General features: G+C 48.0%; 1 protein-coding gene across 1 annotated transcript in view; it reads left to right on the forward strand.

Moving 5' to 3' along the window:
- The window catches only part of LOC125442502 (MLX interacting protein), a 40,246-nt gene that overhangs the window by 14,089 nt on the left and 1,963 nt on the right, over nucleotides 1-24,194 (forward strand). The window contains exons 2-16 of the mRNA XM_048513870.1: nucleotides 5,678-5,784; nucleotides 6,355-6,440; nucleotides 7,155-7,244; nucleotides 8,196-8,237; nucleotides 9,224-9,395; nucleotides 10,474-10,557; nucleotides 13,005-13,099; nucleotides 14,534-15,164; nucleotides 17,134-17,255; nucleotides 17,353-17,539; nucleotides 18,432-18,547; nucleotides 19,656-19,757; nucleotides 20,347-20,474; nucleotides 22,171-22,294; nucleotides 22,698-22,827. Of these exons, the coding sequence (XP_048369827.1) occupies nucleotides 5,678-5,784; nucleotides 6,355-6,440; nucleotides 7,155-7,244; nucleotides 8,196-8,237; nucleotides 9,224-9,395; nucleotides 10,474-10,557; nucleotides 13,005-13,099; nucleotides 14,534-15,164; nucleotides 17,134-17,255; nucleotides 17,353-17,539; nucleotides 18,432-18,547; nucleotides 19,656-19,757; nucleotides 20,347-20,474; nucleotides 22,171-22,294; nucleotides 22,698-22,827 (2,216 nt within the window). The remainder of the gene's footprint in view (nucleotides 1-5,677; nucleotides 5,785-6,354; nucleotides 6,441-7,154; nucleotides 7,245-8,195; nucleotides 8,238-9,223; nucleotides 9,396-10,473; nucleotides 10,558-13,004; nucleotides 13,100-14,533; nucleotides 15,165-17,133; nucleotides 17,256-17,352; nucleotides 17,540-18,431; nucleotides 18,548-19,655; nucleotides 19,758-20,346; nucleotides 20,475-22,170; nucleotides 22,295-22,697; nucleotides 22,828-24,194) is intronic.

The raw sequence follows: 24,194 nt of genomic DNA on the forward strand, positions 1-24,194 counted from the left end.
ATTTCATATGGGCACTGGTGGTGTCTGGACTGGCAAGGCCACAGCAGGGTGGGTGGGGTGGGTGCCTTGAGGGTTTATCAGACCCATGAGCCAGCTGAGGCAACCCCACCCTCACTCCCAATCTTGCCTGGCGAGCTGGGTGGGGGGTGTTTCCTCAGCTGCCTCATGGGTCTAATAAGCCCCCCAACGGGCCGCACGCAGCCCCAGGGCCTCATGTTTGACACCCCCCTCCCCCCCCGCGGTACACCATGCTGGCTCTGAAGCCATGTCAGATACTCTCAACCTAACCCTGTGGTGGCGAACCTTTGGCACTCCAGATGTTATGGACTGCAATTCCCATTAGCCATGCTGGCAGGGGCTGATGGGAATTGTAGTCCATAACATCTGGAGTGCCAAAGGTTCGCCACCACCGAGAGTGTTTGTGAGGATAAAATAGGAAAAGGAGAATGATGTATATCACGCTCCGCTCCTTGGAGGGAGAGTCCAGAATGTAGCAGACGGGTGGGGGCGGGGCGAACCTGGGTGCCCCAGGGCCGGTCCTACATTTTAGCCACTGTACAACCCTGACTAGTTGGGGAGCACCTTCCAAGTGGCCCATGAAATCCGGGGCCTTTATCTGAAGCTTTCAGCCTGGGCTGAGCAGTTGGGGCAAGTCAGTGGGAGAGTTTGGACTTGGCTGACGGCTCCCATGCAGGAGGGAAAAAACAATCCTTATTGGCTCAGTACAGGAATGTTTTTGTCCTGCAAGCCTGCCGTTTAGTCTGGCGCACAATAAGCCAGCGTTTTTATCTGATGCTTTGAATGAGCCTTTGTTGGCGGAAATATTGTTAGTTTTGGCTTGGAGAGAGCAGAATTCACACGTCCAGTTCTGCAGAAAGAGAAATTAGGTTAAAAATAAAAAAGAAATGCCTCCCAGGAGAAAGGATGCCAGGACGCCAAAGTACCTTCTTGACCCTGGTGTTTGAGTGCATGCACCCAGTTCTTATTTACTGTCTTGTTTTTAATGGTACTGGCTCCCAGTAGAATTCCGGGTCACTTTCAAGGTGTTGGTATTAACCTTCAAGGCCCTTCGCGGCTTGGGACCCTCATACCTTTGTGACTGTCTCACCCCATATGTCCCAAGTAGGCCTCTGTGGTCGGCAGAGGCCAATTTACTGGTGGTCCCTGGCCCCTCCATTATGCGACTGGCCTCTACCCGGGCCAGGGCTTTCACGGCCCTGGCCCCTGCCTGGTGGAACGCCCTTCCATCAGACGTGCGGGCCCTGCGGGACCTTGGAGAATTCCGCAGGGCCTGTAAAACAGTTTTGTTCCACCGGGCTTTTGGTGAGGCCGGCCGCGGACCCCCCCCCCCCCCAGGATGCCCGCATGCTACGTGCCATCTTACCATCAGCACGTCTAATATAATATCTGACTGACACTGCTACCCCAGCTTTGGATTTACCCTCTCTTTATTTGCTAGAATCTTGTTGAATAGTTCCTTAAATAGCTGTTTGTTCCTGTGAAGGCCTGCCTATTCACTGAGATCTCGGCCTCTGCTGCGCTTCAGAGCGAGGCCTCCATGGTTTTAGCACCACCATTCTGGAATATGGAATTCCCTAGGACAGTGGTGGCGAACCTATGGCACGGGTGCCAGAGGTGGCACTCAGAACCCTCTCTGTGGGCACGTGCAGAGTTCGTCATGGGGAGGGAAATCGCCCCCTCCCCCCACAAATCTAGGCTGGCCAGGGCCACTGGGCTTGATTATTAGCATTAAACCTAAGACCTAGTTTTGGGGAAGCCGTGTAGGTAACCCTGTTAAGCTGTTAAACCCCACTGATTTTCATGTGAAGAACTAAAGCGTGATCCTTTACCTGAGAGAAAGCTCGGTTGCTGGCAATGGGGCTTGCTTCTGAGTAAACCCACCTAGGGACATGATTCACCCGTTGGAAGAGTTGCACGGTTGCCTCAAAGCAAAGCCACCGACGACCACCAGGTTTACTCCTGAGTAGTGCACACCTCAGAGCCAACTGTTTTTTTCTAAACTAAAACCTCAGTATTGAGGTTAAATTGCTGTTTTGGTACTTTGCGATAAGTAAGTGGGTTTTGGGTTGCAATTTGGGCACTCGGTCTCAAAAAGGTTAGCCATCATTGCCCTAGGAAGTCTCCATAGGATCTCTGGTGTTTGTGCACTAGGTGAAGGTCTGGTGTTTTAAGTTGCTCATTTCCTTATTATAATTTGTGTGTCACTTTGTTGTGGTTTATATGCTGCTGTTTTATTGCGGTGTGCATTAACAACAATTTTGTAGCTTTGATAATTTCCTTCATTGTTATTTAAGTTTTGTGTGTTGGCTTTTCTTATTTTTTATTATTAAATCCCCACTAAACAAGTTAGAAGAAGAGTTGGATGTATACCCCCACTTTTCTCTACCTCAAAGAATCTCAAAGTGACTTACAAACTCTGTCCCTTCCTCTCCCCACAATGGACACGTGAGGTAGGTAGGGCTGAAGAAGAACCGTGACTGGCCCAAGGTTACCCAGCTGGCTTCATGCGTAGGAGCGGAAACAAATCCAGTTCACCAGATAAGAGTCCATTGCTCACGTGAAGGTGTGGGGAATCAAACCCCACTCTAAACTGAAGTCCATTGCTCTTAACCACTGTACCACGCTGGCTCTCTTTTTGGGAACGGGAGAGTGGGATAAAAATAATGTTAGGAGACAGAAACATGCAGCTTACTTTTTATGATAACAGCCTACTGCATTGTTCTTCATTTTGTGAGCTGCAACTTTCCTCTGGAGGGAAAGAAGGCAGTAGAACGCGGGAAACCTACTGCTGGGCTGCTGTATAGTCACCATTCATTTCAGAGGGATGCCCTGAAACAGTGACAATCCACAATCCAATCCAATCTATCCAGTGTCAAGTCAAACAAACCTGGCCAGTGTCAACAAATGCCCTTTGGAGCAGAGTATTTCAAGGGCCACCGATTTATTATTAAGAAAGTTTTCATCCTGGAATGGAACTTGCCTGAGGCGGCTTAACAAAATTATAAACACATAAAAGATTGAAAGTCAGGCCGGGTATTCCCTTCTGCTCCTTGGAGCTGTATCCAGCATCTCCACTGCATCATTCTTGCTTAAAGAAAAGCATGTTGGCTTGTTGGAGGATTGTTGTCTGTCACTCTTGAACACAACTACTGCTTTAAACAACAAACAAATGACAAAAGTGGCATTTTTAGGAGAGCAGGAAAGTCCTGGAGCCCCTGGCAATGGGTGTGCAAGCCCAAATTTTCTCTTGTCCCTCGGACCATCTTGGGGGTCGTGAGACCTGTGGGGCAGTGGCGCCTGTCTTGATCTTGTGGTCCTGGAAGTTGCCTCACGTTGCCGTTCTCTGTGTTTGTGAGAAAGAGGGAGTCTTTTGTCTTACGTCTGCACTGGGCCCCTCATGGAAAGGCCAGGCCCCTCAGAAGGACGAGTGCTGTATTGGCAGACTTTCCTAGTCATGGTTAGTGTACCAGAAGGCCAATGTGTGCTTTGTGGCTGAACAGATTTTATGGCGGTATCGCTTAATGGAATAGGCAGTCAGATACAGCAGCTGTAAAGGTGGGTGGAAGCTGTGTTTAATAGCATGGTATGCAAGCATCTGGGGATATAAATGCCTTTTTTGTTGTGGGGAAAGGGAGTAGGCATGGTTTTCTTATACAGACTTGGTTAACATTCAGAGAACAGCACACATTTTTCCTGTTGCAAATATCTGTGGTTTCTGCTGACTTTCAAAGCATTAGCAGGGAAAGAAGGTGAGCAGATCATTATATTTTATCCTGCTTTGTCACAAGACAAAGTAGGTCACAAAGGAAAAAGTTTAGCATCTTAGACAGCAGACTTCATAGAGTGCGCTCAAGAAGAGGACTGCTGTTTTGACATCCAAACTGCTGAGGTTTCTATCCTTTTTGTCTCTTCTCATTCCAAAATTTTAGAGGAGGTTTTTGCTCCGTAGTTGTGAATTCTAGAAACCTTCAGTTAATTCCACCCCCTGAGATTGTCAGACTTTAACATGTGCCATGAGGTGTTGCATTTGAAACTTGAGTTCTGTGCTGTGTTCAGAAGTGTAGCCAGTGTTGTGTTCCCCCAGACCCCAGTCTTCATGTGTAGTGGATCCATTTATTAAAAAGCACAGTGAGGACGGACTCCCACTGTGTCTATAGCTATATTCTACCCCAAGTTTTAGTAGTAGACAAAGCGGGCTGCCCTGTGTTCAGATGAGAGGGGGAGGCAGCCGGCTGTCTGCTCTGTCTAGACTGTCATGGACCCGATTACCACCGCAAGCCATGACAGGATTATTTCAGTAATAATGCCGGCTTTGGTGCTCCCAGGAAAAATCAAAGCAGCTGTCTCTGCAGTGGCAGGTGCAGGTTTTTGGATCCTTTGGCCTGGCTCTAAATCTTCCTTTTTCCCAGCCTTTGCAGGTGTTCTTGTGTCTGATGTGGCCATGTTTCTCCATGAGTGTTTTGTGCCTCTTCAGAGAGAACAAAGGTTAAGCCTGGACAAGAAACTTCCATGGTGCATTTTGTGGTTTCTCTTCCCATTTTCTTCTCAAATACTCCTCCTGTGTCTTTCTATAACCATCTGAGAATTATTGCTTTGTGCACATGGAAAGGTTTTCTGCAAATGTGTAATTTACGCTGTTTGTCTGTGACTGTAATAAACCAATACCTGATTTCTTTGTACAAAAGTGTTTGAGGTCTGGGGAGGCATTTCCCTTTCAACAGCCAGGCAGCCCGTTCATATTGGCCTTAGCATCCCTCTCACTGTCTGAGCAGAGCATGAGCAACAGCTGCCTAGGCGCTGTCTTGTGTTCTAAGCACACCTGAAGAAGCAACACAGTTTTTTTTTAAAGCTGAGTTTTCCAAGGAAAATATTTTATCAGTAAAATGCTCTGCCCCCTGGCAAAGTGAAGCCCCTGTTCTCTCTGGCTGGATCAGCATTTCCTCACTGATAAGCTTCTTATGTGTTGGCTTCACTGGAGCCGCCTGTCTGAGCATCTGCTGGTTTTTCTGCTGTCGCTCTGGGAGAGAGAGCAGAAGAGAAGCACCTGTCCTCTCTCGTTCCCATCTCTTGTAGTTCACTGTAAATCTGACTTGAGTTCACCAGTGAGAATCTTCCACCAGGTGCAGCCAGTGCTGAATGGAGAGAGCTCTGTTGGCTCTGCTAATCAGAATCCAAACTGAGCCCAGGACTGGGGCATGGGGCTGCTTTGAAGTGGGCAGGTTAACAGCAGTGGTGTAGGAGGTTAAGAGCTCATGTATCTAATCTGGAGGAACCGGGTTTGATTCCCAGCTCTGCCGCCTGAGCTGTGGAGACTTATCTGGGGAATTCACATTAGCCTGTGCACTCCCACACACGCCAGCTGGGTGACCTTGGGCTAGTCACAGCTTCTCGGAGCTCTCTCAGCCCCACCCACCTCACAGGGTGTTTGTTGTGAGGCGGGGAAGGGCAAGGAGATTGTAAGCCCCTTTGAGTCTCCTGCAGGAGAGAAAGGGGGGATATAAATCCAAACTCTCCTCTTCTTCTTCTTCTTCTTCTTCTTCTTCTTCTTCTTCTTCTTCTTCTTCTTCTTCTTCTTCTTCTTAACGTGTTGTGCTGGACCTCTGTCAGCCTTCTGCTAATGCGGTTACCCAAAAAAATTTCTTCTATTTCTTTGCAGCGGCAAGTTGGTTTCCCCCAAGTGGAAGAATTTCAAAGGCTTAAAGCTTCAGTGCAGGGATAAAATCCGGCTCAACAACGCCATCTGGAGGGCATGGTATATTCAGTGTAAGTATGGCCGTCCAAAACCTGCTTTAGCAAGACCCGAGCATCAGTCAACAACATGCACTAAAGACCCTTCGCTCATTAACGGGTTGTCTGCCATCACTGCTGGTCGAAGTGAATGACCAAGCTGGGAAAATCCAGCATTTGCTTCAACATGGAACTTCCCCATACAGGTGTTCACTTCTACCAGCAGTGATCTTATGTTCAAATAAACACATTCTCTTTCCAGATCAGTCTCTTAATTCCTTCCTGCAGGGAGAGAGGCTGGGGGCAGGAAGGAAGGAAGCTGAGTGAATCTGAGGTTTTTGGGATGGGGGGGGGATGGAACTATGAATGAATAGGCTTGTTGGTGAGAAGATCCCTTGGACTTCTGGAACCTCAGGAGTTTACATCAGTTCCACTGATCATGTTCTATTCTCCCCCTGTCCTGTATGCAGTATTGGGGGGGGGGAGTGCACCGCCCTGATTAAGCAGCAGCTGAATCTCTGTTCTGCGACTTTCTCAGGGCAGTGGTTCAATCTGACCCTTCTCCTACCTCCTCCTGAGACACTGTGGTTCCCGTTTCTGTTGTAGATCTAGAGAAGCGAAAGAACCCCGTTTGCCATTTTGTGACTCCCCTGGATGGTTCTGTGGAGGTGGACGAACACCGTCGCCCTGAGGTATGTCCCAGAGGAAGGAGAAGATCCAGTCGTGTCTGGCTGGCTGATTTCGATTTACATGCGCTGCCTAATATCCTCCTCTTTGCGGGTTCAATGCAAAAACAAAGTAGAATAGCAAAACATTGACGGGGCATAATGTGACAGAAAAAAATAAAGTAGCAAAAAAGACGAATGTAGCATACAAAACAGTATTAAATAGTGCATCAAAAATTACTAAATTTTTGCATAAGTTGAAAAGGAGTTAATAGTACAGTTGAATCAAATTACGTGAGTCTGAAAGAAAATCAGCAACTTATAAAATGTCTGAAGAATACAGCTTTGTTGGTCTGGTGCTGTGAAGAAATTCAGAGGCAGGCAAAAGGTTAGACCAGGGGTGTCCAACTCTGGCACTTCAGATGTTCATGGACTACAATTCCCATCAGCCCCTGCTGGCATGGTTAATTGGTGTTTTCTGGGAGATGCGATTTTTAAATGGAAGTACAGCATGACCAAGCACATTTTCTACTATTCCCTCGGCTGCTCCTGTGTAAAGACAGAGGGGCGGGGCTGTGGCTCAGTGGATGGAACACCTGCTTTTCATGTAGCCGGTCCCAGGGTCAGTCCTTGGCATTTGCAGCTGATGCTGTGTGTTGAGATCCTGGAAGAGCCACTGCCGGTCAGGGGAGGGAGGCAGCAGACCTTGAGAATAATATTTTTCCTCCTTTTATTTCTCAGGCTATTACGACAGAAGGGAAGTATTGGAAACGGCGAATAGAAATAGTCATCAGAGAGTATCACAAGTGGAGGACCTATTTTAAGAAAAGGGTAAGCTTGTTTCTAGATCCAGTATTTTAAGGAAAAATTGTGTAGCTTACCAATGAATTAGCATACTGATGAATTAACTGTTGGTTCACCATTAAAAACTAAGCAGTGTTTGTTCTGGTAGTACACTAAGGCTGATTCCGCATGGTCCAAAAACAGCAGTGTGAAAACGGTGTGAAAACAGTATAAACCCTTTTACACCGTTTTAAACCCTTTTACACTGTTTTCACACCGTTTTCACACTGCTGTTTTTGGCCCATGTTGAATCAGCTTAAGTGTTTCCATGGTGCATTAGAGAGTTCTAAGTGTTTAGTGTATGTATTGTCAAAGGCTTTCACGGCCGGAATCACTTGGATGCTGTGTGGTTTCCAGGCTGTATGGCCGTGTTCTAGCAGCATTCTCTCCTGACGTTTCGCCTGCATCTGTGGCTTGATCCTCTGAAGATGCCAGCCACAGATGCAGGTGAAACATCAGGAGAGAATGCTGCTAGAACACGGCCATACAGCCCGGAAACCACACAGCACCCAAATGTTTAGTGTATGTTTACAACAACCATAGAAGGCGGGCTGCCGTGTTGCAGATGAGAACTGAGACAGGCAGAGGAGGAAGATGAGCTGTAGCCATAGAATGAGCTTGTGGCAAATGCACAGTGGAAGCAGGCTCTTACAGTGCATCCCAAGCAGAGTTACCCTTTTCTAAATCCACTGATGTCAGTGGGCGCTGAAGGGTGCATCTCTGCTTAGCATTGCCCTGTTAGCCCTAACATCCCAATTCTGTTGAATTGCCCAGGGTAAGCTTGGAGTACCCATCGCAGTCTTCATCAGTAAGTACGGTGGAGTACCCATCGCAGTCTTCATCAGTAAGTGTGCTGGGCCCAGGTGGGGGCTCCACCGTCTGCTGTCTCCCTAATGATCTTGATGTTTCAAAACCTCTGTTTTTCTTTTTGTTCTCCAGTTACAGAAACACAAAGATGAAGACCTCTCCATCTTGGTTCGGGTAGGTGTTACATTGGCCTTCATTTGTTTCTCTTGGAGGAAGTCCAAAACTGTACCCTGAGATCGGCCATGTCCCAGCACTGTTTACTGTTGGTTAGGAAGAGTGCGTTTGTTTGGGAAGCCTCTTTCTTCCTCACTCCCCCCCACCCTTCTTAAAATGGAGAGCAGCACAGAGCTACAAAATGGAACTGAGGTGAATGGTGCTGGCATTGGAAGAGTCACCTGGCCCTGATAGTTTGATCCAGCAAAACACTGTGGTGTGGTGTTTTAAGAGCAGGTGGATTCTAATCTGGAGAACCGGGTTTGATTCCCCGCTCCTCCACCTGAGTGGCAGAGGCTTATCTGGTGAACCAGGTGTGTTTCTGCACTCCTACACTCCTGCTGGGTGACCTTGGGCCAATCACAGTTCTCTCAGAACTCTCTCAGCCCCACTGATTTCATAAGGCGTCTGTTGTGGGGAAAGGAAGGGAAAGGAGCTTGAAGGCCACCTTGAGTCTCCTTACAGGAGAGAAAGATGTGGTATAAATCCAAACTCTTCTTCTATTTACATAGCAGAAGTGTCTGAATTTTGAAGGGACAGTACGAGGGTAATCCTAATGAAATCCACCATCCCCACAAGTATAATAAATCAGATCACTCCCAGACGGAGCTACAGAGGCCAACAGTTTGCCCTCTCCATAATCTACTAGAAGCAATAACGAGAGCTATTGACAAAGGTTAGCGGCTGAACCCCCACACCCCACACCCCTAAAATTCAAGTGCGACTTATCCAGATTGTGATGGCCTGTGTTTAACTCTTCTGCCCAACAGCTCTGTTAGCAGGATCATTCACATGTACCACTACAGCCCCCCACCATTACCTAACCGAGATGTAAACCCTTCTCTCCAAGTTCCGCTTGAAAGAAACCATGCCCCAAATGCTTCATTCCAGACTTGTGGCACTCCAGGATTTTATCCTTAACATTCCTCCCCTTCGGCACTCCCCAGGACGATGACATGTTGCTGTGGCATAAAGACAGGTACGGCCAGGAGAGTCCCGTACCCATGGAACTGGACTCCTTCTTCAGTACAGACATGCTCATGTCAGAGTTGCCGGACACCCTCTTCTCCACACTGTCTTCTCACCAACCGGTTTCCTGGCCGAATCCCAGAGACATCGGTAAGGTCCTCACCTTTTTCATCCCGCTTCCTTGATTTTTTTTTTCTAGCTGGATGAAGAAACTCTCTCTTTCTGTCCAAGTGGGCTTCCATTAGCTGCTTGTAGGTTGGCCCGGCTGATGGAATTCCACAAAACTTTAGTTGTGTGGTCTTGCATGGCAGGGGGCTGGACGTGATGGCCCTTGTGGTCCCTTCCCACTCTATAATCCCATGATGCTGCTGGGGTCTGCCCATGCACCAGCCAGGGCTGCTGGGGACAGAGTGTGCAGGTGATGCAGGCAACAGAGCATCGTCAGCAGGAGGAGGGCTTGTGAGTGGGAGAAGGTGGGAGGCACACAGGTGGAGGGCAGGAAGGGAATGAGTGGTTTCTGGTGGTGGGCAGACATTATTATTTATTTACTTATATATTTTATTTAATATACCGCCCTATCCCTGAAGGGCTCAGGGCGGTGTACAGTATAAAATATCACATATAAAAATATACATACAATTTAAAACAATTATGTCCTAAAGCAGATTATGTCCCAAAACAGTGTCCCACGAAACTCTTACGTAACCCTCCCACAGTAAAAGAATAATGGGTCCCGATGCTGTTAGGGACCCATATAGAATCTTGAGAACTGGAGCACCTTCAGCGGCTGGTCTCTCCAAAGGCCCGGTGGAACAACTCGGTCTTATAGGCCCTGCGGAATTCTCCAAGGTCCCGCAGGGCCTGGACGTCTGGTGGGAGAGTGTTCCACCAGGCCGGCGCCAGAGCCGTAAAGGCTCTGGCCCGAGTGGAGGCCAGCCGCGTCATTGAGGGGCCAGGGACCTCCAGTAAGTTGGCCTCTGCTGAACGCAGAGGTCGAGCCAGGACATATGGGGTAATGCGGTCCCGAAGGTGGCCCCTGGTGCTGTCTCTCAGAACCTGGAACTAACCAGTGCGTGTTTAAAGTGCTGGAATGGATTTTGAATTCAGGCCCTGAAAAGGTGACTGCTCTCACTCCATATCTCCCCCACCCAAGGAGGTCTGAAAAAAACACATTGGAGATTCTCTCTGCACCTCCTTGTGATACTTTGCTTGTGTTTGAATCTTCCAGCTCACGTAGGAAATGCCGACATGATACAGCCGGGTCTTAGTCCTCTCCAGCCCAACTGCATGGATACTTTTGAATTTTTTCAGGGTGAGAATTAATTTTTTAAAAAAATATATGCTTAATTTGACAATGTAACATCTCCGGTCTCTGCTGACAGCTGTTTAAAGCATTTATGTGCAGAAAAGGGTCTTTGTGCTAATATGACTCATCACGTTAACTCATCATGTAATTTCCCAGTTTTGTGTTCTGTTCCGTGTGTAACTGTGACAACCGGGCTAACCAGAGAAAATTCTTCAAGAACCTTCCTTTCGATCAAGGGGGCCGTTCGGCTGCTCTTGGAATTGGACTGTGGTTAATGTAATAGCAGCCCAACAGAACTCCATTATAAGCATAAGCATAAGCATAAGCATTTTATTGTCATTGTGCACGCACAATGAAATTTACAGCAGCATTCCTCGATGCACACAATTTCAGACTCATACATCATCCTCACTTTCCCCTTCCTCCACCCATCCCTACACAGCCCCAAATACATCAATATGGAAGCTTAATGCCGAGGTTTAGCATAGCCACAGCTCTAGAGTAGAAGCTGTCTCTAAGCCTCTTGTCCTAGATTCTGAGGGGCCCTGTAGCGTCTGCCAGATGGTGGCAGGTTAAAAAAAGAGGGTGCTGGCTGAGACGGGTCCCTCAGAATATTTTGGGCTTTATTTAGGCTTCGGGAATTATAGATTTCTTCCAAGGAGGGAAGAGGGCAGCCGATAATCCTTTGTGCAGTAGTGATCACCCTTTGGAGCGCCTTCCTATTCACCACTGTTCAACTGGAGAACCATACACAGAGGCAAGGTAGGTTAGGACACTCTCTATAGCACAGCGGTAAAAGGACACCAGGAAGTTTCCATCCAGTTGTTGCTTTCTTTAAAAGTCTCAGAAAGTACAGTCTTTGCCTGAGCTTTCTTTAACCACCGCTGACAGTCTGTATGCGCCAGGTCAAGTCCTCTTTAATCATGACTTGCCTTAGAAATTTAAAACTAGCCACCCGCTCCACTTGATCTCCATTTATAGTCAAGGGCTGAATTTCTGAGCTATTCCTTCTATAGTCCACTATGAGCTCCTTTGTCTTGTTAGTGTTAAGAACCAGGTTATTTTCCCTGCACCATGAGAGCAGTCGGTCCACTTCATTCCGATAGGCAGACTCATCCCCTGCAGAGATGAGCCCCACCACTGTTGTGTCATCAGCAAATTTGATATTGGTGTTACTATGATAGACAAGAGTACAGTCATATGTATAAAGGGTGAACAGTAAAGGACTCAACACACAGCCCTGTGGCGTTCCCTCTGGGAACGTCCAGACAAGAAGTCCCTAATCCACAAACAGATTGAATGTGAGAGTCCAAGATCCACAAGTTTTGTCACCAGTCTTTGTGGCGAGATTGTATTAAATGCGGAACTAAAGTCCGCAAAGAGCATTCGCACATAATTCCCCTGATGTTCCCAATGCGTCAAAGCAGTGTGGAGGCTAATGGCAGTGGCGTCCTCCGTAGATCTATTAGTCCGATATTTATTTTTTATATTTATTTATTATTATACTTTTATACCGCCCCATCCCAAGGGGCTCTGGGCGGTGTACAACATGAATCTCAGTACAAATAAATATGGTTAAAACCTTTAAAAACAGCAGTAGAAAAATAAGAGGCGTCCAAATACCCTAATTTTAAATCCTCCCCTAAGAGGGAGGGAATAGCGAGTCCTATTAGATAGAAGGACTCAGGTGTTAAGAGCTAAAGGGGGGGGGGGGGCACCTTCAGCGGCTGGTCCCTCCAAAGGCCCGGCAAACTGATGTTTATCAAATGTATCTGGAAGGCAAGAACTAATATGCCTATGGACCAGTTTTTCAAAACACTTCATGATGATGGGGGTGAGTGCCACTGGTCTATGGTGCAATATTCAGTGCAATGTTCAGTTTCTCTGGGAACTGTCTAGTTGGGCAGAAAGGGGATGGCTGAGCTCCTGCTCCAGTACCTAAAATTCAGCAATTTACTGCCTCTGAATATGGAAGTTCCATTTGTAGCTCCTGCACTTCATAACTGACAACAGCTGCATCCCCTGTGAATGTTTCTAATCCCTTTAGGCGTATCAATCTAGAGTTCCATCCGCACATCTTCAGCAGTGAGCTCTGTGAGCTGGTCCCTTGAAGAATTAGTCACTTTATTTGGTACCACCATATAAGAGTCATGATAAGATGGTGAAATGCCAGTTGCAACTCTTCAAGCTGGTCCCGTAGGGCCATTTAGCAGGATGTGGAACAAAATTTGCAAACCTTGGGTGGTCTGAAAGTCCTGTTACTACAATCCAAAGAGCTCCCCCGCCCCAATTTGCTCTGTGTTCCAACACCTCCATGCCCCCCCCCCAATGAAGGCTTTCAGTTTTTATTACCAGAATTCAGCAAGGTACAGGCAAAAGATGAATTAGGGTGGCCAAGATCTGAAATAAATGCCTGTAAGACCCTCTAATAATACTTTCTTCTTCTTCGTCAGACCTTTTCTCATCCAGCCGTTCCAGTAGTTACACCACCCCCTCTGTTCCTGCTCCCAACCACGTCATGGTAGATGCCTGCAGCCATCCCTCCCAGGTGAGAAGGATTCTTGCACGTGAGGTTGTGTGATCTCTCTCAACTTTTATTTTATTTATTTTTTATTTTGTTTTGATTTATATCCCGCCCTTTCCCCCTAAGGCTTTAATACAATCCTCCCAGTTGTTAGATAACTTTGCTGTAGACTCCCTTCAGTTATCTGATTTTGACCATCTCTGTGGTGTGACTCTGAGCCAAGAAGACCTTGAGCAAAAATATTTCACGTGCCTGTTGAGTTTGGTTGATTGTAAACTTTTTATATGTGTAATAAAGATTCTGATACGATGTATGCATCTGTGTAACAAATGAGCCTGAGGCTTGTGGACTTCGCTTTTATTCTTATTGTCATCCTTGACAAGTAAGGATACAGATACAAGGAAGTTTTTGTAAATTGGAAGTAGTAGTGGTAAATTTCCTTCAGGCTGCCAGAGTGCCCTAAGAAGAAGAAGAAGAGTTTAGATTTATATCCCCCTTTCTCTCCTGTAGGAGACTCAAAGGGGCTGACAATCTCCTTGCCCTTCCCCCCTCACAACAAACACCCTGTGAGGTAGGTGGGGCTGAGAGAGCTCCAAGAAGCTGTGACTAGCCCAAGGTCACCCAGCTGGCGTGTGTGGGAGTATATAGGCTAATCTGAATTCCCCAGATAAGCCTCCACAGCTCACGTGGCAGAGCTGGGAATCAAACCCGGTTCCTCCAGATTAGATACACGAGCTCTTAACCTCCTACGCCACTGCTGCTAAGGTCTTTATTTTTTGTGACATCTATTTTCCAGCTTCCTAGCAGAGAAGAGTCTGTGGTTGTCCACCCCTCACCCCACATTTTATCATCGCATCAATTCTGTATGAGTCCAGAGTCTGGCCCAGATTTTACCAGTAGCCAAGCTCAGGATTAGAACTTGAGTCTCGTTGGTCCCCAGCAGATTCACACTCGGCTATGCCAAGCTGGGGGTAATTGCTGAGACAGTTTTATTCCAGTAGGCAGGTTGGTAACAAAAAAGAGGCTGAGGGCTGTTGCTTTTGTGGAATTTTTTTTTAATTTTGTTTTTTTACATTTCTACCCCGCCCATCCCCGAAGGGCTCAGGGCGGCATCCAACACAAATAAAACATAGAAGTTAAAAGCAACAATAAATAGCAGCTCTAAAATACAATAAAACCCCAAGCAGATAAAAGATGGTGATTTCAACCCCAGATCCCTCCCACAGGAGGCCAATAATAACCAGCTGTTAACCCGGCTGACCTCCTGGAAAAGCCCAGCGGAAGAGCTTCACCTTACAGGCCCTGGCTCAGTTGTTTGCAAGGTGAGGACAGGAACCGGGCTGAGGCAGGTCCTGGGTTTCTCCGGCTCTTTTGTAGCTCAGAGGCACAAAAGTTCTTGGCTCGTGTTCAGCCTCCCTGTTCACAGAGCCTTGCTACTCTCTCTCTCTCCCTCTCTAGACTGCAGAGCTGTCCTCGGGGCCTTTGCCCAACTCGCTCCCACCTGTGAACCTCAGCGAAGCGCTTGTTGGCACCTCAGTGCCTGCCTCCATCATTCCCGGCGTGGCTGACATTGGTGCTGATCTCCGCCTGAGAACTGGAGCCTCCTTCTTGCAACCACCGGGTTTCAACACTGAGCCGCCTCTGAGCGGGCAGCAGCCGTTCCTGCCTTCGTTCCCAGCTCTGATGCCGCTCCTTCAACCCCCGCAGCAGGCGTCCGTGTCTCTGGATGCAGGCATGCCCTCTCAGACATCCTTGTTTGCTTCTCCGGAGCCCCCAAAGCTCGGGCTCAGCAAATCCTCCGTGATCACCCACACCGCTTCTGCTACCCCCACGCACAACGTGCCCGCGACCACCTTCAGCCACAGCCAGAGCGGCCTCCTGGCAACCCAGCAGCCAGGAGCAGGAGTGCCTTGCAACCTGACCCTCCAGACTGCCGTCGTGCAGGGACAGTCTCTGCTGCAGCCCCAGGGCACCTTCGCGGTCCCCTTGCCCAGCACCGGGACTAGGCCCAAGAAGCCACCGAAGCTCGTGCCTGCTCCAAAGCCGGAAACTGTGTCCTTAGTGTTGAAAAACACCTTTCTCGCCCCAGGTGAATTAGCTAGCGGTTTTTTGTGCCACTTTTTAGCTACAAGTCCTCAAGGTGAATATCCTGGGAACACCATTGGGGTGCGGGCGTGGAACCATTATTTTCCAGCGTGGCGTAGTTGATAAGAGAGGGTGGATTCTAATCTGGAGAGCCGGGTTTGATTCCCCACTCCTCCACCTGAGTGGCAGGGGCTTATCTGGTGAACCAGATGTGTTTTCGCACTCCTACATGCCTTCTGGGTGAGTTTGGGCTAGTCACAGTTCTTTGGAACTCTCTTAGCCTCCCTACCTCACTAGGTGTCTGTTGTGGGGAGAAGAAGGGAAAGGAGCTTGTAAGCCACCTTGAGTCTCCTTACGGGAGAGAAAGGTGGGGTATAAATACAAAACTCCTCTTCTTCCAACAAAGGGCTCATCATTAACAGCAGGGGTGCTGGTTTAGAGTTTTAGAAATCTCCTTCTGGGGGTCTCATTTTCTGCAGTAGCCATTTGGCAGATTTGCACTAATACCTTCGCTCTGGGGGGGGGAAAAAAACGCTCAGACATTCCAGTAACTGGCAAGCATAGAAAAAGCTGAGCTTGCATCCCCCCAGGAGGATTTATTTACACAACAGACAAACAGGGCATGTTTTTGTATTGGTCTTTTCTGGGGCAGGGGGCGGGCTGGACAGTCATTCCTTTAAGTCGGAGGTGGGCCCTCAAATGCTGCCTTGCCCAGAGCGAGAGAGAGGACGGATCCACCTTCACCAGCAGTCTCAATTTCCACCAGTTGTCGACTCTGCAAAGGTTTTTTTCCTGGTTTGGTTCACTGACGTTTCCATTTGAGACCACCTTCTGCATACCTGGACTGGTTCTTCCCAGGGAGTTGAGGCATTTGCTTTCCTCGGCAGCTCTGCCTTTATGTGGCTATTCCCTTGTCTCTAAAAAGTGGCTATTGGCCTTTCTCTGATATAACACGAACCTTAGTTATTCAATGGGCCTAAAAGGCAGGGACAGAGAGAGGCACTTAAGAGCTTGGCCTCCATGCCTGTGGTCTGGAATTGTTCCTGTTGTCTGCTGGTTTCCTATGATTGTTTCAGAGGCTAAGGGTGATGAAGAAAGAGATTTTTTTAAAAAAATCTGCTACTAATCCCAAGCGGGCTTATGTTGTGCTAGCATGGTGTAGCAGTTAAGAGCAGGTGCACTCTAATCTGGAGAGCCGGGTTTGATTCCCCGCTCTGCCACTGGAGCTGTGGAGGCTTATCTGGTGAACCAGATTAGCTTGGGCGCTCCAACACATGCCAGCTGGGTGACCTTGGGCTAGTCACAGTTCTTTGGAGCTCTCTCAGTCACACATTTATCCAATAATGGATTCTCTGGGAAATTCTGATAGAACGCCCGTGTGGCGAGACAATTCTCTGGCTCGTAATCTCTAGCTTCGGGGACAACTGGCGGATCCTGTGGTTAGATACCCTCTGGCCAATGAGCCTGCTTTCAAATGAGGTTCAGCCCAGCATGCCTCCGAATGTCCTGCATGTCACTTCCACCCTGCAACAAGCTGGCCTCCTGCTCTCTCCACCCATCTGAAAAACCACACAGCCCCTCTCTTCTCCAGCTGCAGGAGAGAGCAAGATGCCGAAGCCCAGAGTCATCTTTTCTTACCTGTAAATGGGAATGGAGCCACTGTGCGACTCGGTTGAAAGTCTGATCTTTCCCATCACGTGGGTTGGCAGGGGGGGCACCGCCCTGGCCCCTCACTGGAAACTTCTTCCCTGGGACACGTCCTTTCTCTCTGTTTCCTTTCCCGGTTTTAACAGACCAGGTGATCGGGAGCAACAGCCACAGAAGGCCATTGCTTTCACATCCTGCACGTGAGCTCCCAAAGGCACCTGGTGGGCCACTGCGAGTAGCAGAGAGCTGGACTAGATGGACTCTGGTCTGATCCAGCTGGCTTGTTCTTATGTTCTTATGTTCTTAACTCCCATCCTCTTCCACAGCTGCCTTCCAGGGACCGCCCAGAGCTGTGATCGTCACTCCAGCCCCCATGAAGAGAGAAAGTGTTTTGGCCCCAAGGATCTCCCAACCCAATGTTGTCATTGCCCCATCTGGACTGGCCAGGGTAAGCAGCAGGTTCTTTCTCTGTGCGTGTGTGTGAAGGTGGGGGACTGTTCCCAAGACACGCCTTGCATTCTCTGCCTTCTGCCTTCCGTCCCCAGGCGCCCCAGACGACGGAATTCCACGGCAGCATCTTGCTCAGCCCCGGCCCGCCGTCTGGGAGCCCCCAGCCTGGGCCGGCCACCGTCCCACATCTCTTCTCTCCCGGTGCGATGCAGGATGCGTTGGTGAAAGGCGAGCAGGCCCTCCCCCGCCCAACCTGCCCACAAGTCCCCTCACCTGTCCCCAGTAAGTAGAAGAGGCACACCTGTGGGCGTCCATTGCTGTATCCCTAGAGCTGGGGTGAGGAAAAGCTTATTCTCAGCCCTAGTCTCCTTCAGCAAGCCCCGTGCAAAGGGAAGACAGTGACTTGCTGCACCAGGTCTACACAGCTGGGGCCTGGGCGTGTTTGGGCTGATTGTCCTTGCAAGCATGTTTGTTTGCCAGAATTAACGGATCCTGGAAATGGGACCGGAAATTTAGCATCAGGTAGCAGGTGGCTCATCTTGGGGGGGACGGGGGGAGCAGCTAAGAGAGGTGCATTTGAGAGGGAAAGAATGGAAGCACATTCCACGCGTGGTGTTCCCTTTGGTGATGTTGCTGCCGTCCTTCCCACGGCCACAGTTAAGCCCAAAGGAGCACAGTCCTTCCAGGTCACTTGCACAGCCAGGCAGTTACTTGTGAGCAGATCAGATGGTGGGGCCTCACTCACAGTTTTCTCCTGGGAAACGTGCACACATCTTCTTCTGGGTTTCAGGGCCATCGATGGTGGGGAGGGGAAAGGGAGAGGCTGATGTGGCTGCAGGAGCCAAACTGCTTTTTTAGGGCCTCAGGTTGACATAGATTTTGCCCCTGCAATGCCCCACCTGTGTAGGCTAGGCTGAGGCCAGGCGACCCTCCCAAGGTTACACAGCAAACTTTGGGACTGGCTGAGTGGGGGGTTGTCTCCTAGTCCAAACCTCCTAGCTCTTCTCTCCTCACGTACTGGTTGCTTTCTCAGGAAACCAACCTCCAAGCAACCCTAGAGCACGGCCATTCTAACATATCCATGGATATTCTGAATCACTCGTTTGAAGAATTGGTTTGCTGTAGAAAATCCCCCCAGGGCCCAGCTTGTTTCTCTCTCTCTCTTGTTTCTTAGGCAGAGACTGCCAGCCGTCGGGGCAGGCATCGCCCTGCGCCAGTCCCAGTCCTCAGTCACCACAGAACAACTGCTCAGGGAAAACCACAGCTGACCCTCACGTGGTGGCTTTCAAGGTCTGTTCTGTGGTCCTTTCTTCCTCAGATTGATGCGACACTAGTGAAATTAACCCGGCACGGTTTGTGAGAGGCTGGGAGAGATGGAGGGATGTTGCATGCGGATTGGCAGGGTCTCTGATCCCACGCAGGGGGGAGGGGGAAGGTATTGCCCAGCCCTGGCATTTAGCCTCCGTGTTCGCAAATAAATGGCCGTGGAGGAACAAAGGTCCTCTGTGTGCCGTTGCAGCGTTCATTTATTCATTCATTCATTCATTTAATTTCTTAATTGCCCCTCCCAGAAATGGCTCAAGGTGATTTACAGATCAACAACAATACAATAAAAGCGTCTCAGCATGCGTCGCTCCATAAAAATTGGAATTAAAACAGTCTAAAAATGTAATAAATATTTAATAAATTTCATAAATACCTCCAGTTGAACCAAACCGCTATGGCTTGATCAGATGGCAGATCATCTCTGCTGGAGGGAAGATTTAAGAATATGGAACGTTCTAAAAGAGTTTGTTCATGTGATATGACTACAGTTGAAACACTTGACCATTCTTTGATTCTATGCCCTAAATACAATAAGATACGCATGAAATACATGAATTCCATTTTCTTGCAATGTTCTCAGTGGCATGAGTGTTATAAGATACCCAATCTCCTGAACAGCTCTGATGTGCTCTTTTGTGAAACTGTTGCAAATTTTATACTGGAAATTAGTAATTTTAACTGTATTTCTTAACCTTGTTTTGTTTTAAAATTTTGTCCTGTTTTATATGCCAATAAAGGCTTGTGTTGTTGTGGCTCGAGGTGATTTACAAATCAACAACAGTACAATAAAAGCGTCTCGGCATGCGTAGCTCCATAAAAATTAGAATTAAAACAGTCTAAAAATGTAATAAATATTTAATAAATTTCATAAGTACCACCAGCTGAACCAAACCGCTGTGGCTTGATCAGACTGCAGACCAATGAACAATGGCGACAGTCACACACAGGGAAGCCCCGGAGCCTCCTTCCACGTAGCCTCACACAAGAGCCCATAACCCTCCGTCATGCCAGCAAAGAAGAGGCAGAAGTCTGAAAACAGCAAAAGAACTCACTTTCATTTTTATTTGGGCAGACCCGAAGGATGAAGCATATTTCAGCAGAGCAGAAGCGGAGGTTTAACATCAAGGTTGGCTTCAGCACCCTGAACGCCTTGGTGTCGCCTAACTCTAAATCGGTAAGTGGGCTGCATTTGGTAGTCCCCTGTTCTTGTTTGCGGCAATATGTATTTGGCAGTGTGAATTCTGAACCAACGAAGCTCAGTTCTGCAAGCCAGAAGTTGCTTGGCCAGTCTTCCTGTACTGTAGTTTTTTCTAGCTGTGGGAGGGGAACGAGTCCTTCAGGGCTCTGAATCCCAAACCAGGAGAAGTCGTTGCTCACATCTTTTGAAGCACAACCATTAGGAGCTTGGTTTCTAGATGTAGGCTGGGGTTGTCGGGGAAGTGTGCCCAGTATCCCATTCGGTGGGTTTCTGCTCTCTCATGGAGATGGTATGAGAACCTACACATCTCTCCAGTGATTCCTCATTCTGCCTCATCCTTCAGTTTTCTGATCTTTGCCAGGCAGGGGTCTGCAACCTGCGGCTCTCCAGATTTTCATGGACTACAAATCTCATCAGCCCCTGCCAGCATGGCCAATTGGCCATGCTGGCAGGGGCTGATGGGAATTGTAGTCCATGAACATCTGGAGAGCCGCAGGTTGCGACCCCATGGGTCACCAGCTTCTCCGCTGACCAGCATAGTTTGGGTCCTCTTTCTCTGCTGCAGATCAGCCACGCCCTCACGCTCCAGAAGACGGTGGAATACATTGCAAAGCTGCAGCAGGAACGGTCCCAGATGCAGGAGGAAGCCAAGCGCCTCAAGGAAGAAATCGAGGAGCTGAACGCTACCATCATGTAAGTCTTGAGAGGCCTGCGATGACTCTTGTGAGTGGTGCATCTTTCTGCATCCCCTCCAAAATGACAACAGGTTCATTGTAGACCCAAAAGCCGCTGCTCGCCAAAGCAGGGCTCATCAACAACGAGGCAGGTGACCCTCCGCACCACCTTTTGGGCCCCTTCACATTCCAGTGAAGAGCTTTGGGCATATAACTGTTGGGCTCTATGGATATTCTGAGCAGACATGATAGTTACTTTCTGGGAAGAAACCAAGATCAGCGTAGCCCGGGAGAAGGAAGGATTTCTAGACATTGGTAGTACTGAAAAATTAATAGACAGTTGGAAAAATATAAAGATTGAGAAATATATGGAGTTAGAAAGAAAAGTGATATTAAAATGGTATAGAACCCCAAAACAACTAGCACATGCTGGCACTGTGGAGACCAAGAGGCATATTATAGCCATATGTGGATAGATTGTGCAGAAGTGAAAAAATTTTGGACAACTGTATTAATATATATCAAGAAACTAATGAAAATATTGATTTAAATAATGACTTAATGTTCATGGGTGTAATGGAAGACAGAAGGGTGGATAAACAATATAGTTATATGTATAAAATAATGATTAAAGCAGCCGATGCAACAATAGCCTTGGGCTGGAAAGAAAAGAAAAAATGGACATTTCAGAAATGGTTAGAATATATCTGGAAACAAGTGACACTTGATATTTTCGATATACTAACCAAAAAATAAGACGTGGCAAGATAAACAGAATGAAATTTTGAAGATACGGATAATATACGTGGACTGGATGAAAATGGGAGAAGAGGCTACAGAGAATGAACTTACTGCTGTTTGTGTGACAAAACTATGAAGAAGTAGTAATGGGGGGAGGGAGAAAAGGGGGAAAAGTATTGTTTGAAAATGTATGAAGAAGAAAATTACTATAAACTGTAAAATTCAAATGATACAATAAAATAATAAAATAAAAAAAGATCAGCGTAGCCCGGGATTCTGTCTCTCAACAGTGGCCAATCGGATTCCTCTGGAAACCTGCCAAACGAGAGGAAAGATGCGTATTGTACGCTGTTTCAGCGGGGAGAACAATGGAGGGTAGACAAAGAAGTAAGAATAACAGCCCTATCAATTGCTATTAGCCATGTCAGTTAAGTGGGATCCCTCCCCCTCACAAGGACATGTTATTAAATTAACAGGGCAAAAAAGATCAATAAGAATGGGCGGAAGTCTTTCCGATTCATTATTCATTCTGCTTCCTCGATGTTTCTTTGGTGCCGAGAGGCCTGCGAAACAGCCAGCGCCTCTAAAACACAAAAACAGTTCAGAACAGTCCTCTCAATGCAGGACGTCAGTCCTATCAAATCAACCAAAAAAATCTAAGCTCAGGCCCAGGAAAGGAATAAAAACAGCCATCTGGGTCGAAGGAGAGCTTGTCAGTTAGTGCTCTGAGTTGTTAAAAAAGCATTTTTTTCAGCCATGGGCAGGAAGACTGGGAGGGACGGAACTGAACAGGCCTCTCTCGCTTGGGGGCTCCACAGTCTTGATGCCGCCATTAAGAATCCCTGTCTTGTTTACCCAGCATGGACCTTCCCCCCCTCTGATGCTGGGCAAATGCAGGGCAGGACATCAGCATCAGGCTGATGCGTGGGAAGGCAGGCCTTGAGGTCAGAGCCGCAATCTCTTCTCTCCTTCAGCTCCTGTCAGCGGCAGCTCCCTGCGACCGGTGTCCCCATCACACGGCAGAGATTCGATCGGATGCGGAGTATGTTTGAGGAATATGTCCGAAACAGAACCCTGCAGAATTGGAAGTTCTGGATTGTATCCTTCTCAGTGCATTTGTAAAAAGAATTGGGTGGGGGGTGGGGATCTGTTTCTCCACATGTAGAGCTGGTATCTGCTTGAAGGGATGTCGCATTTGATCTTCTGGGACACTTGTGGGAGCTACAGCACTTTGTGAACTCCTGCAGGGGGCAGCGCTGAGCTTTGTTTGTTAATCCATTCAGGCTAGAAGCCCATCCTGGTCTGGCAGCCTTTGGTCACTGGGTGGTGGTGACGGAGGATACCCCTGCAGGTAGTCAAAAAATTAGCCCTGCTTTGTGGAGATCTCCTTGATGTTATTTTTCTGGGGGCTGGGGCAACCCCTGAGATGTCTCCCCTCTTCTGCCTACACGGGACATGAACGCGTGCTGGTTTCCTCCTTGACTCTCAGGTCATTTCACAGTTCAGCATCATCATTAACCCCTTGTTTGAAACGTTCAATGGAATGGTGTCGACAGCCAGCTTGGAGGAGCTGAACCAGACGGCCTTGGCCTGGGTGGACCAGCACTGCTCTCTGCCTGTTCTGAGACCAAGTAAGTGTCTGTCTGTCTGTCTGTCTGTCTGTCTGTCTGTCTGTCTGTCTGTCTGTCTGTCTGTCTGTCTGTCTGTCTGTCTGTCTGTCTGTCTGTCTGTCTGTCTGTCTAATTTATAAACCGCCCATCCCCGAAGGGCTCTGGGCGGTGTACACCAGGCCAGACACAAAATTACATACGATTGGCCAAAAACAATACACAGAATAAATAAATTAAAATAGGTTAAAACAATTTGCAGAATCCATAAAACAAGCAGCATCAGTACAATAGATATAACAGTAAAATTATAAAAGTAGCGCTTTATTCCTAAATCTCCATGCTCAGGTTTCCCTTTAGAATGGCATCACGACTTCAGCAGAATCACTCAGCACAAAAGTGAGAAGCCTGCTCTTCTATTTGTATTGATTTTGCATATATTTGTGCTGTGGGTAAGATTTATGTGCTGTGGGTAAGATTCAGTGACGGCTGAGAGTGGGCGCGTTGAAGAGCTCTGCCAGAAAATCTTGCCCTTCTCCCCCTCTCTGGGAGCATCTGATCTGGCAGCAGGTGTTTCCCACACATCCTTTGCCCGTGTTTTCCACCCTTGAAGGGCCGGCAACACACCCACCGACCCAGCAATCCTGCTTTTTGCTGGGCTAAATTCACAGGACCAGCTAGAACAGAGATGACGAACCTTTTCAAGGCCGAGTGCCCAAATTGCAACCCCAAACCCACTTATTTATCCCAAAGTGCCAACACGGCAATTTAACCCGAATACCGAGGTTTTAGTTTAGAAAAAACGTTTGGCTCCGAGGCATGCATTACTCAGGAGTAAGCTTGGTGGTAGTCGGTGGCTTTTCTTTGAAGCAACCGTGCAACTCTTCGAACGGGTGAATCACGACCCTAGGAGGGTTTACTCAGAAGCAAGCCCCATTGCCAGCAACCGCGTTTACTCCCAGGTAAAGGATCGCACTTTAGTTCTTTGCATGAAAATCAGTGGGGCTTAACAGCACTTGACAGGGTTACCTACACTGCTTCCCCAAAACTAGGTTTTTGGTTTAATGCTAATAATTGAGCCCAGCAGCCCAGGCCAGCCTAGATGTGGGTGGGGGGGGGGGCACTCTGGTTGCACGTGCCCACAGAGAGGGCTCTGAGTGCCACCTCTGGCACCCGTGCCATAGGTTCACCACCACTGAGCTAGAATGTGCACAACTCTCACCTCGTGTGCCTCGATTTGGGAGACCACTCTACCCCCGAAGGGCTCAGCCAAACAAAAAACAATAAATTACAACTAAAAAGAAAGAACAAATTGAATAATCACAATAAAAATCAATAAAATACAATAAAACCAGTAGCAACAATAACCCATCCATGATTAGGTGGATGAC

Source organism: Sphaerodactylus townsendi, linkage group LG13, assembly GCF_021028975.2.
Source record: "Sphaerodactylus townsendi isolate TG3544 linkage group LG13, MPM_Stown_v2.3, whole genome shotgun sequence".
Lineage (NCBI taxonomy): Eukaryota > Metazoa > Chordata > Lepidosauria > Squamata > Sphaerodactylidae > Sphaerodactylus > Sphaerodactylus townsendi.